General features: G+C 37.2%; 2 protein-coding genes across 4 annotated transcripts in view; both read right to left on the minus strand.

Annotated features, from left to right (window-relative positions):
* Positions 1 to 94: 94 nt before the first annotated feature.
* Positions 95 to 6,498, minus strand: dpm1 (dolichyl-phosphate mannosyltransferase subunit 1, catalytic). Its single transcript, XM_026920247.3, has 9 exons — positions 6,319 to 6,498; positions 5,828 to 5,927; positions 5,682 to 5,715; positions 3,323 to 3,399; positions 3,152 to 3,177; positions 2,933 to 3,028; positions 2,280 to 2,348; positions 2,013 to 2,127; positions 95 to 790 (listed from the first exon to the last, which is right to left on the minus strand). The coding sequence occupies exons 1-9, from the start codon at positions 6,447 to 6,449 to the stop codon at positions 686 to 688; spliced, it is 753 nt and encodes a 250-aa protein (XP_026776048.1). The 5' UTR covers positions 6,450 to 6,498; the 3' UTR covers positions 95 to 685.
* A 1,343-nt stretch (positions 6,499 to 7,841) lies between these two features.
* LOC113530527 (solute carrier family 35 member C2) overlaps positions 7,842 to 13,490 on the minus strand; it is a 50,652-nt gene continuing 45,003 nt past the window's right edge. For all 3 annotated transcript variants that reach the window (XM_053240990.1, XM_034311721.2, XM_026920643.3), the window contains 8 exons: positions 12,763 to 12,816; positions 12,576 to 12,647; positions 11,386 to 11,421; positions 11,210 to 11,276; positions 10,841 to 11,029; positions 10,648 to 10,725; positions 8,825 to 8,983; positions 7,842 to 8,718 (listed from right to left, as the gene is read on the minus strand). In XM_053240990.1, coding sequence (XP_053096965.1) covers positions 8,690 to 8,718; positions 8,825 to 8,983; positions 10,648 to 10,725; positions 10,841 to 11,029; positions 11,210 to 11,276; positions 11,386 to 11,421; positions 12,576 to 12,647; positions 12,763 to 12,816 — 684 coding nt within the window. In that variant the 3' untranslated portion in view covers positions 7,842 to 8,689. The remainder of the gene's footprint in view (positions 8,719 to 8,824; positions 8,984 to 10,647; positions 10,726 to 10,840; positions 11,030 to 11,209; positions 11,277 to 11,385; positions 11,422 to 12,575; positions 12,648 to 12,762; positions 12,817 to 13,490) is intronic.

Below are 13,490 nucleotides of genomic sequence, written 5' to 3' on the forward strand. Positions count from 1 at the left end.
CAATTCCAAAACTGGGCTCAGGTGTGCAACCGTATGCTCACTGGAGCATGACGTTATACAACCACTTTCCATTAACAGAGAAACAGAAGATACCTTTGTGGAAAATTTTTTATTTATCAGCAACATCATGTATTTCAGCATTCTTCTCTTCTCACCTTTTCATACTGATGCTGCTCAAAATATAACATCTCTTGTAACATCTGACTCAGCATCTTACAACAAAACACACGTTAACCACAGGAAATTCAAAAAGATATATATTTTTTTAGTTTTTGAATCTCAATAATGATACAATTTCTTGCATAATTCATGCAAATTTGGTCCTGATACCAATTCTGAGACTGATGGGGTGCATGTGCTTTGAACAGCACTACACAGACTAAGTAAGTAAACGCAAGCATATCTACAAACTGTGGCAGGTTATGCGATCAGAAAAGAAGCCCTTTCCTAAAATGAACCATTAAAAACTGGTCAACGCAGAACATCAGACTCCACTTCAGATCATAATTTGTTGTGCTAGCTACAGTTTGTAAACATGGGATCTTTAATTACACTACAACCATTAGGCAGAGTGTAGCAGGTGAGTGCAGTGTGGCTGTGAAGGAGGTTTTTTTTTTTTTTTTTTTTTTTTTTTTTTTTTTAAACTTGCCACACCACACAGCGAACCATAGAGCCAGCGACTGAGTCATGTTGTGGCGAAAAGTGTAAGTAATCCTTTCAGGAAAGAGACGATTTCATTTCCTCCCAGTTTGGACTCTCCATAAACACGGTCCACAAATGAGATTGGAACCTGTAGAATAAAATAACATAACAGCATTTATGTTTACGAGAGCACTGTGTGCACAAACAGCCAGAATTCAGAAATTACAGTTTGCCGAGGGTGGTATGGAAGAACTCCCCACAACCACACTCAAAATCTAGTGGAAAGCCTTCCCAGAAGAATGGCGGTTATTACAGCTGCAAAGGGGTACCAAGTCTATATCAATGGCTTGCTTTTGGAATGGGATGTTCAAAATGCACCTATGAGTGCCATGGTCAGGTGTCCACATACTTCTGGTCATATAGTGTAAATGGATCTTTAAACAAAACAGTGTGTAACTGTTGATATGGCGAAGTTTTCTGACATTAATTAGCATTTTTGGAAGGAGACTCCAGTGCTAGCGAATTGGACCATTCAGATCTAAAGCTGTAACTTGAAGTTTTGATTTTTTTTAACATGGAAAAGTCTTCAAGATGGAGGACTTTGTAGCTTCTTGGTAACGTAACAAGCTGTATATTAACTTCAGGAGAAAAAAAGGCTGGCTAGTTAAGGAAAGAATGTTTATAGGTAATATAACGTAAGTGATAACAGGAACCAACTTGATTCTTGTTTCTTTAACGTTCCACAACACTGAACGTGACGTCATGGTTTAATAAACAAAAAAAATGTAATCGTTGGCAAATTGTTGTGGTATAAGAGTAATAAAACACTATGGGACATGCTGTTATTGGAAAATGCACAGTAACTCTGCTTCAGCTCAGATTGCATCACTCCACGCCGTGGTTGATTATTTTCCTGTAACACCATGTCCAGCATATACAAAACTTATCCTGTTATAAGTGTTTTATTCCTTATTTAGCTGATATAATAAAACTGCTCAACAAACATTATTCTCTCCTGTCAGTGAACAGTGATATTTTAAAGTAGAACTTATCCACTAAAATTTGTTGTCCTTTATTGTCCAGTAATCTATTTGTGCATTATAGTAATTTAAACACAAGTTAGTATTTTGCTTCCTTTTCATACCTTCCCCTTGCAGCTTATTCACAGTGTAAAAAAAACAAACAAATGGAATTCCCTTATATGTTATATTTTCAGTTTTGAACATGTCAATTTAACTGTTTACCAGCTGTGAATATGACATTTTAATCATCAGCCCAAATTTCATAATTTTCCCAAATGCCCTGTCTGGTTTGGCATTTTGTCAATAAGACGTCAAGTAATAACAAACATAAATAGCAGAATAGCTAACCTCTCCGATGGTGTAGCCTAGCTGTCTAGCACGAACAATCATCTCCATCTGGAAAACATAGCCTTTAGACACACAATGCTCTACCAGCTGCTCCAGCACCTCTTTCTTATACAGCCTGGGAAAGTAAAAGAAATATGATAAGCAACAGTGTCTCATCACTGTTCATGTAGCAATGAATTAGTCAAATGTAAACACACCACAACTATTCAAAACATGTTGGTTTGGGGTCATCAAGACAGAAAATAGTTCTGAAAAAATTCCTCCTACCTAAAGCTCCCGGTCAGATCTGATGCTCCGGGTCTCAGCAGCACTTGTGTGATGAAATTCGCCCCTCGGCTAAAGACAGACATAAGGAAGTACAAAGGAGTAGGGATGAGATAGAGTAATAAAAGCTCAGGTTGGATATGTAGCACTTGAGTTCTATAAAGAACAATCAATCGACCGATCAAAAAGTTTAATCAATAGCTGCAGAGTGTGATATTAAATTCACAGAAGGTCATATATATATATATATATATATATATATATATATATATATATATATATATTTTGTGTGTGTCTCGTTTGTAATAAATTTCTGAGCTCCGAGTATAAATGATGGAAAAAAGAAAATCATTTGAGTAATGTATAGGTGTATTGACTCTGAAGTAGAGTTCCAGTTAAAACTCAACTGTCACAGCTTTCACACATTTTCACAAAGTATCTAACCAATGAAAGACACTGTTCAGCTAATTGTTCCACTACTAGCTAAAAGAGTAGTTGAATAGAAAATTATTCCAAAACAGTACATGCACGCCCAGATACACCACAGCAGAACTAAAGGTAACATTCTGCACTGTGGTCTCATTCTGACGGTTTCATTTGAACTCTAAAGTGCTTAAGTACACATCTGGAGGTAGTCAGTGTAGGGAACAAGTCACCTAATGAGCTTTCGGCGCAGGTCCCATCCATACACACCTCCATCGCCTCTATACCTCGTTCCAGACACTAGGTCATATCCACCTTCTTTCTGTTTTCTACACGCCAAACACAAAACAGTGTGATATACAGACTATATCAGGTTAAAATCAACTGCCATGGGCATTCATTTAATTTAATAAAAAACATAGTCTTGTACAACAATGTAGCTTAGAACTTACTCAATAAATTCTGGAATAAATTTTGGCTGCAAAAAAGAAAAAAAAAATTGCATGAATAAAGTCAAACATCTGTGTTATAATACAGTGAACTCAAATAATTTTACAAGCAGTCTTAAAAAGGATCATAATTAAACCAGACAGAAAAAAGCAATCTATTTTTTTTGTCCTTACATGATGGGACAGATCAGCATCCATAATGATAATGAAGTTTCCAGTAGCATGCTTAATGCCGTGGATGTACGCAGTCCCTGAAATGCAATTAAAACCCCATTAGACAGTTTACACAGTTCTACGTAATGACTCTGCAATCCAGTGCTACTAATAGGATGAAACTAATGTGTGCTTGAGAAGTTAAAACTCAAAGCTCTGCCCTGAAACATAGTGAATATGTGTTTACTGAAATATGTGTAATGTGTTTAGCCATTACCTGGAGCTAATTTGTTCATTGGTGCTGTTTTTTTTTTTATTATTCCCACAAGAAGTCAGTGGTTGTTTGCAATGCTGATGTCACAGGGTGACACTGCTGGCGCAGTTACAATAGCGCTTACTTCACCGATCTCAAACAAAGGGATAACAATCACTAATGTTTAGTGTCATGCTAATGAGAAGTCCAACATAGACATATGAGAGATAACAAGAGCCAACTGGAACGCCAAATTGGACTCCAATTTCCAGAAGGCAGAGCAGCTTTACAGTGTAGTTGTGCTCAGTTATAGCAGAGGATGTTGAAAGTAGAAGCCTTGAACCTTATCTGTTTGAGATGAGGAGGTGAGAGAGCTGGACAGACTAAAGGACTAAAGAGCTGCTGCATCACTCTCTTTAGGTAGAGATGAACTAAATCCTGCCTTCATGGTACCTTGTAATTGGTAATCTGTAAGTCGCAATAACATCATTTCCCACCTCGGCCCATCTGACATACGAAGTGAAAAAAAAAAAACACGGAAGCCTCTGAAACTGGGTCTTTTGTTTGATCTGTCAGAGCCTAAAGCTCAGAAAAAGCTACTTTAACCGTATTTGTAGAGTTACAGGCCTGAGTAGTTCACACCTATAGTGAAGCTTAAACATTTCTGCAACATTTTGGACTGAAATTGCAGTACAGCAAAACAGTAGAGAACAGCAAGTAGCGTCTGCAACAAGCTAGCCAGCTACAGTTAGTGATAACTATCATGATCTCATGATTATCTTCTCAAAACTGCAATTATTATATTCAATGTTATAGATTCAACCAAGTACTGGTTCGGTATATTAACTGATCTAAAGTCAATACTGCTTTAAACTAATTTAAAAGTAGAGAATGGTGCCTTTACACTGTTCACACTGTGCTCTATGTAGATTTGACGTCACTCCGTAAACAGGGAAGGAACTGGTAGTTGAGAAGACTATCACAAGTTGATGAGTTGCAATTGCAAGTTGAGGGGGTGATTCTGGTGGCCTTTATCAGGGAAGTACATGTTGCAATTTTGCCTCCAGAGGTATGGAGATTGTAACTTGTAACCTCCAGCTAGGAAAATTCAAAGAAAAAGTCCCCCTCAACTCGGAATTCCTACTCTGGAACTTGGGATGGTCTCCTCAACTCCGAGTTCAGCAAGTGAAGTTTACACCCCACTGTACTACCATATCACATTCTTACACTGTATTCTTCATATATATATATATATATATATATATATATATATATATATATATATATATATATATATATATGTGTGTGTGTGTGTGTGTGTGTGTGTTTATTCTTATTTTGCTTCATTTATAATGTTAAATTACTTTTAAGAATACTTCTAACTCTCTGTGCTGCTGTAATAAGTAAATTTCCCTCTGGGATGAATAATGTGATCTATCCATCTATCTATCTATCTATCTATCTATCTGAAACCAAAAGACAAAGTAGCACTTCTTAACTTTAAATGAGCCCTGTATGTACAAGTAAAGTATTTGCTTTAGATCACACAGATACGTTCGCTTGCTAAATCTATCATATTGACTACAGTTGAGGAAAATTAAATTCAATTTTATTTGTATAGCGCTTTAAACAATGGACATTGTCACAAAGCAGCTTTACAGAAATAAATAGATTCAAATTAAGGTCAACCAAAATAAATTGTAAATATGTGAATTTATCCCTAATGAGCAAGCCAGTGGCGATGGTGGCAAGGAAAAGCTCCCTGAGATTTCATGAGGAAGAAACCTTGAGAGGAACCAGACTCAAAAGGGAACCCATCCTCACCTGGGTGCTAACGAAAATATACATCACTCATCACAGTTAGTTGGCTAGCTTGCTGCTAACAAAAGATGAACTTGGAAGTGTCCGTGTTTATTTCTTCCACTTTGTAACTTAAATGCATAGAGGTCGAAAATGACGTCATTCCGAGCTCTGACTTCCTATTTCCAATGCAGCACTCGTGCTACCATCAGCGGGTAGTCAAACGGCATTGTGGGTAATGTTGGAAAATGTTCACCAAAGTGAAAATAGACCAACAGGTCAATGGATTTTTCTTGAAAACCCCAGATGCACTTTGTGCTCACTCACCTAAACCTAATTTCTTTGCTCTTGGTCTCAGGACCTGGAAAAAAAAAACAAAAAAAAAACAAAGACAAAACAGAAAACAAACAGTTATTCTATCAGTATATATCAGCGTATAGCACAGCATCACAGCAATATTAACTGTCACTCACAATCTTATCCTCTCCGTAGATTTTCTGTAGCTGCTCCGCAATCTGCAGTGTCCCATCAGGGCTTCCGTCATCGATCACAATAATCTCGTAGTTGTAGCCGCTACATACAGCAATACATTCAGTTAGTTAGCATGCTAAAATGACTTGTAAAGCTAATGCACACTCTACGTTTGAAACCGCATACTATGACATTTATATCAAGGTTATCGCAATTTATTTATTTATGGCTTATCTTGGTTAAACCGACGCTTCTGTTTTCGAGTTCAGTGACAGCTCATCATTAACTAGCTGCCTAGTAGAAGCTATATGCCGAATACCAAATAGCTCCCTAGTGTCTACATATGCGCACTTCTTAGGGCTTGAAATAAATGATTATACACCCTATACAGTGCCCTAAATATTCACCTACGGACACATTTGGGATTCAACCAGAAACTAGCAGGCTACACTGAATAGCTCAGCAGCTTCGACGAACGCAATAATTAGTTCACCTTTCGCCAAAATATTTCACCAGCAGCCACACGATGAGGGGTAAATTCTCCCGTTCGTTGTATGTCGGCAACAGCACTGAATATTTGTCAGCCTCTTCCGGAGTTTTCTTCTTGCTCTTGCGACTCGCCATGTTGGATTCTATGTTGTACTACCGGGTGTTTCCGCCAGAGTTTTCCGGTGGAACCTACAGAGCTTATCATTGGTTCCGAGCAGGATAGAGTTTGGTGTACCGACTGTCTATCTTAAGGAAATACTGTAATTTCATAGTATTACATGCTAAATACGACAGAAGTTTAAGGATAATACAACAAGTGATAATGGAAATGCATATTATTTAACCTTACATACACTATATGGCAAAAAGTATGTGGACACTTTCACACCCATATGTGTTTGTTGAACATCCCATTCCAAAACCATGGGCATTAATTTGGCCCTTGGTAGCTATAACAGCCTCCACTCTTCAGGGAAGACTTTCCACTAGATTTTGGAGCATGGCTGTGGGGATTTGTTTGCATCCAGCCACAAGAGCATTAGTGAGGTTGGGCGCTGACGTCTGGCAAGCAGGCTTGGGGCTCAGTCGGCATTCCTGTTCATCCCAAAAGTCTTCATTGGGGTTGAGGTCAGAGCTTTGTGAGGCCGCTCGAGTTCTTCCACTGCAGCCTTGGAAAACCATGTCTCTATGGCTCTCGCTTTGTAACAGCCTGGAACAGTTTTGGGCTCCTTAGTTCCAGTGAAGTGAAATCTTAATTATACAAAAACTTTGTAGACAATTGTGTGCTTCCAAGTTTGTGGCAACACTTTGGGTGTGATGGGTGTGACGGGTGTGATGGCCAAGTATCAATCATGGTTCCGTCCATGATTTCTTTTGGTTTTTGGCCGGGCAGCTGTTAAAACATTTTGGATGTATGCACACTAACCTGTTTCTTTTATGATGGTCAGGTATCCACAAACGTTTGGCCAGATAGTGTATAAGCATTACTCACACACATTTCCTAATTGCCTATGGGTTTTCCCTCTCTATCAATCACTCATTTATAATCACCAGACCATTTTCCATTTCCTGTTTTTCCCCTCTGTATAGGCCTAATCACCTACTGGATAATCAGCATCTCTATAATCACTCAGTGCATAAGCACTATCTTTATAATCACCCACTCTTCCTCTGTGCTTTAGAAAGGTTAAACTACCTCTTTACCAAGCATTTAGCACTTTATTTAAGTAATTAATTAAAAATCATTGTCTTACATTTTTTCATACTGTACTAACCTTCACAACAGGGTTTTTAGATTAATGATACTCTTGGTCGCTTAACTAGTGAACTAGCATGAGGATGTATTTTTGATAGAGACTACAAAGTAATCGTGTAAGTCATTCTGGATAAGGGTGTCTGCTAAATGTAAATGTAGTTTAAATGTGATTAATAAGTTTTTCCCATTTACAGAATACAGACTGTATCAAGAAATATTTGTATTACTATGTAAGGAAGGTGCTGTTTACTGGTGAAAAAAATTCGGTGTCGTAGTAGAAATATTTTTATTATTTAAAATATAGTTTTGTTTCATAGACAGTGATTTACTTATGCTCATTTCTACACACAAATATACACACACACTGTAGGAGAGATTTTAGATAGAAATATTACTATTTAAACAGTAATATGGCATTAGAACGAATATACATAGTGTTAACTGTGCTAAAAGAATTTTAGACACTATCAAGTAAAATAGGCCTTATGCAGATCAGTAAGACATCACAAATTTATCACAGTCTTGTTTCATGATTATTTCATACAATTCCGTTTAGTTACAAAATTATTTTGAGGCAGTTAAAATCAGTACGCAAACAGGTGATAGTATTAATATGCCTTCAACAACATATCAGTAAAAAAACACACACAGTGTAGTGCATAAATACAACAAAATAAACCACAGTATTGGTAAAATACCAGCCAAAAACATTCTCAGTGCGAAATTGGCATTTTTGTAGTAAATTCCCCATATGACACAAATGGCATCTCCGCCTTGTAGCACATAATGAGTCCTGCTCAAGAATTTTTGTCTTGTGATCCATGGCAATGGTTATGTCCAGAAGATTAGAGAAAGAAGAGAAAATATTAAAATAAAACAGGCGTAAAATGCCTGTATATGGAACAAAGGACGATCAAAGATTATGAAGATCTCATTTAAAAAAAAGAAGAGCCAGTCTGAAGGCTCACGCATTGAGGAAGTTCCAGTCATGTTTATAAATATGATAAAACATGTCCTTTGCATGGAGATCCATCTGAATATGACATCCTGAAGTGCCTCTATAATATTTGGTGAAAGTTGCTCTCTGATGGTAACTGCTTAGATAGTCCTTATGTTTGGATCAAGGTTGGTATCCATAGTATGGATCCTCTGAAAATTAAAAAATAAAACCAGGTAATGAATAATAGTATTATTTACAAGAGGACATGAATAGATGATGCACAGTGTCCATAGCAGGAACAGAATCTATACGTACCTGCAGGTGAAGGGCCTCGATGGCAGCCGCTGCTGTCGCACACACCAGGGGGGCCAATCTCACCTGGCTGTCCTATAGCTCCGGGAATGCCAGGGATACCTGGTTTACCATCTTCACCTCGAGGGCCTTGTGTCCCCATCTTGCTTTCTCCTGGAGTTCCTGATGAAACCCAAACCAAGGCCAATACTGATAAGTATGGACTATCTCATATCACACACATACTCAAACACTCAGACAATTACAGATAGTCTATAAGGCCTTGAGGTGAATGGATTAAATCTAAAAAAATTTTTAAATATTAAAGGAGCAGTTTGTAAGTTTTAGAACCCTTTGCTGACTGTGAAGTGAACTACAAATCGCCCAATCAATCTCATCCCCTCTATTGAAAGTATGGATGCCTCTCAAAGAAAAAGAAGCAAAGGCTTCTGGCTGTGGATGAAGCAAATTTCAGGGCCAGAAATATGATGAATGAAGAAATTAGCCAGATCCATTACACTGTAAAATTGCAAGCCACAGTCTTTTAATATATCTTTGAATGTACATGAAATTTATTGGTATAGAAACATCTTAAGCATAACAAACTACATCTTTTGAGTAGACTTCGAGCTAAAATTATCTGAAGTTCAACATATTTTCAATATATGGTAAATATTTCAATTTTATCAATCAATCAACAAGCAAAGCAACATTTACATAAGCTAACACTAAGCTGATGTTGTATTCTGCCTATAGGTGAACATAGTAATTTGACTCATGAACCTTGTGACACTAATTTTTTTGTAGCCTAATTTTGAATGACTGTGATAAAATATCGGTGTTCCAAACAAAACACCTGCATGTTGTATATGGCTGTGATGAAATAAAGATCTACTTGACTTAACTTGAAAAATAGGTGTTAAACACACAAAACACTCTAAACCTATGAATGATACTGTTTGATAGTACATGGACACTACACACGGTGCGAGTGTCTCCCTCTCCCACACGTCAATGTTTGAAAGCGACATTATAACACTATGAACATGCAAAATTCGTCTCATAATGACTTATGAGGATGGTCATGAGTGCTGTCGCTGTCCTTTTTTACTTTGTAATGAAAAAAGATATCTAGTATGAATTAAAAAAAAATGGCTATTGCATCTTTAATGTTCAGACAACAGCAACTCCCAAGTTGCAATGGTTCAAAGTGATGCAGCTCAAACACATGGCTTCAGAATATATAAAATGAAACCATGTTTGAATTATTTAGTAACTTACAGTCAGGTCCATAATTATTTGGACTGTGACACAATTTTCATAATTTTGTACCACCACAATGGATTTGAAATGAAGCAATCAAAATATGATTGAAGTGTAGACTTTCAGCTTTAATTCAGAGGGTTTAATAAAATTATTGCATTAACCGTTTAGGAATTACAGCCATGTTCACGGTCCCTCCATTTTCGCAGACTCAAAAGTAATTGGGCAATTGACTGATAAACAGTTTCATGGCCAGGTGAGGCCTCTTTCCTCCTTATTTCATGACAAATTAAGGAGATAAAAGGTCCAGAATTGATTCCAGGTGTTGAATTTGCATTTGGTAGCTGTTCATGGGAACTCTCAATATGCAGGTGTATCTGTTTTATTTAACTTATATAGAGCTTTTTATTCATTCTAATTTAGAGCTTTTAAAAATTTGAATGCTCGATGAGTGCAGTCTTTGTGTTTTTTCCTCATTTTTATGTATTTATTTTTGGCCAAATTATGTAATTTTATATAATTTTTGGCCAAATTATATAATTTATTATGTATTTATTTTTGGCCGAGATGTCTGCTTTTGATACCTGAAAAACCCTTTATTCCTGGTGGTCCCTGGACATTAGAGCCTGGCTCTCCTTTCTCACCAGGCAAACCCCTGCGTCCTACAACAGAAACAGAGGTCAGTGTAGTAATTGGACTAATTAATTTACACGTCTGATAACTCGACTGTTAACAACTACCCAGAATGACCACCCTACGAGTCTACTGAAGTCTTACCCTGCTCACCAGGATACCCTGGTCTGCCTGGATCCCCTCTATTTCCTTGTCGCCCCGGAGGACCTCTGGGTCCTGGGGGTCCTTTACCACCTGGGATTCCAGGCTCGCCTGGAGGTCCAACAGGCTCCTCAACGGGCACAGGATTCCGACGAATCTCATTTAGAAAGGCATCTAACTTAAGCACTTCGTCTATGACACAATAACATAACAAGTGAATAAGTGAATGACAGAAACCCAAACTACATCCACAAAAACAACAACATAATGCTTATTTCTTAAATCATATTTTAAATAGAAAAGGGGCAAAGAATAACCTTGGAAAAAGAAAAGGACTGTGAAAAGGACTTTGGAAAGGACTTTGAAACATACCGTGCACTAGCTTTTCACAGGCCTGACTGACAAGGTCGTAGATGATGGCAAGAGACTGTGGCTCTCCCTATTAAACGAAGTACAGACTCACAGTACATCACAAAATACCATCAAAGCTTTCTTTCAAGAAGATGAATGGTGAGTATACAGGGAGAGATACTGTGCATTTAACTTACCTTCTCTCCTCTCTCACCTTTAATCCCAGGAAGTCCCTAATAATAAAAAAAGACCTCAACTTTAATTTAAATTATTCCAATCTAAAGGACCAAGGCAGCTTTTAATGAGAACAAAATAAAAAGGACTGGTAACATGCACATGCACACTACAACCACTGTTTTAATAATAATTTGATCAACTTGTTTACATGCACTTAAGCCAATAATGGGAACTCCAGGTCTACATTAGTCAGCCAATAATTATACTTCATTTAGGAGCACTGTAACAAGTAGCTCTTAAGCTGCTTTTATTCTGCGTGATTTCAGCAGTCTTTTAAGATTATTACTTGTCACACTGCACAAGAAGAAATCTTGGCTGAATTCTATAACAGATTATGTGATAAAATGTGTTCTACAGGTCACATTACATGATGAAGATCCTCTAACGATAGACCTGCGATGAAAGAAAATTACTATGTTGGGCTTACATCATCAATCAGCATGATTCAGGCTCAAAAAAAGGCTATAAACAGAATGAAACCCTCAGGATAACAGTGGCAATGTTATGAATAGAGAAAACATGCTTTAAAAGGCAAAGAAAAAAGTTTGGTGTCATTTGTGGCTGGGTAAAATAGGACGTTCAAAGAAACATTCTCTCTGCTGCTACAACTCAACAAACCTCTGTTCTTTTAAACTCCACATATTTTTACTTGTTACACCATTGCCACTACTGTATTTGCATCTGTCCCGTGAGTTTTGTGTAATCCTGTGCCCTCCTCCTATTGGTGGTTTTTATTCACTTCATTTTCTTAAACTACATTTTTACTAATTAAAGATTAGTAACCCATCATGTTACTGGTTACAAGCACACGGCAAAAAAACGACATTTTAGCAAGTGTATTTAATCAAATTGATCTAGTATTTCCTATTATAAGATTACAATAAACCAAATATAAGATTGTTAAACCTATTTCTAGATATTTTTACTAATTTCAAGCTGTAAATTGTCTTGTTTTATTGGCATATAATTTTGCATCTTTCTTGAAATAAATAGTTAAAATGAGCAAAATTATTGCCAAGAGAACAAAACTATTTCAAGCTTGAAATTAGTAAAAAAAAAAAAAAAGTCTAGAAATTAAATAAACAAAAATCTTATATTAAGTTTAGAATTTGACTGTATTAAAGATATTTTCACTTGCTAAGATACTCACTGAGGGCCCTACAGGTCCTAGCAGCCCCCTTTCTCCGACAGGTCCTGGATGGCCTGGTATACCCTGGAAGCCCTGCAAGAACAAGATAGAAAACTGATTCAATAAAGCTGTGATGAAATCTATGGAAAAGTATGAATTCACATATCAAGTCTGTGTGAACACAGACAGTGTGGTTTTGCTATCTTACCCTTGGCCCTGTAGTCCCTGGGGGTCCTATATTACCCTCTACACCTCTGGTTCCCTAGTGAGAAAAATGGACAGCAAGAATTAAATGTATGAAACAAAAAAAGATTATTTGTAGCAGGTGGGGTGTAGCTAGAAGTGGGTCTGCATTGTGCCGTAGCGGTTTGGTGGCTGAACCAGACACACCATAACTGGGCCATAACTGGCACACCTGAACATGCATCCTGCAGCTATTTACGCTCTCTCTTCTTCATGGATTAATCTCACAGCTGTGAGGCCATGCAGCTAGCCTGGCAACTCTAGGTACCCAGATAAAATATGGCTTTACAGTTTTGTTCTCTACACTGTATTTTACACAACTATAATGCCTGGTCATTTACAATTTTTTTTTTTAATCCGATCTGTGTTCTCTATATATTTTATTATCCTATCCTATCCCAACAGAGCATAAAAAGGGGAAGAGGGCTTGAATCACTCATACATGCTCAATATAAGTGAGGACTTAATTATATATTTAATAAGTGAGGACTTAATTATAGGACACAAATAAATTCCTTACCTGTTCAACAAGAAAAAAAAATAAAACTCCATCAGGCCTGAATCGTAATCTTACAGTATAGTACTGGACTTTTTGAATCTTGTTTTTTTACACTTCCTGCCTCCCTGATTGGCTGCCGGCTCCGTCCAGTCACCATGTAGTCTAACTTTTCGTGCCTAACCCTGGACCATGAT

This window comes from Pangasianodon hypophthalmus, chromosome 16, assembly GCF_027358585.1.
Source record: "Pangasianodon hypophthalmus isolate fPanHyp1 chromosome 16, fPanHyp1.pri, whole genome shotgun sequence".
Taxonomy (NCBI): Eukaryota; Metazoa; Chordata; class Actinopteri; order Siluriformes; family Pangasiidae; genus Pangasianodon; species Pangasianodon hypophthalmus.

Bases quoted from the DNA above. Each gene is read 5' to 3' on its own strand.
- dpm1 (XM_026920247.3), bottom strand. From the start codon at position 6,449: ATGGCGAGTCGCAAGAGCAAGAAGAAAACTCCGGAAGAGGCTGACAAA. The intron at 3,400-5,681 runs GTGAGTGAGCAC...ATTGCATTTCAG, and splicing joins AGCAAAGAAATTAGGTTTAG to GGACTGCGTACATCCACGGC. The intron at 3,178-3,322 runs GTAAGGACAAAA...TCTTTTTTGCAG, and splicing joins ATGCTGATCTGTCCCATCAT to CCAAAATTTATTCCAGAATT.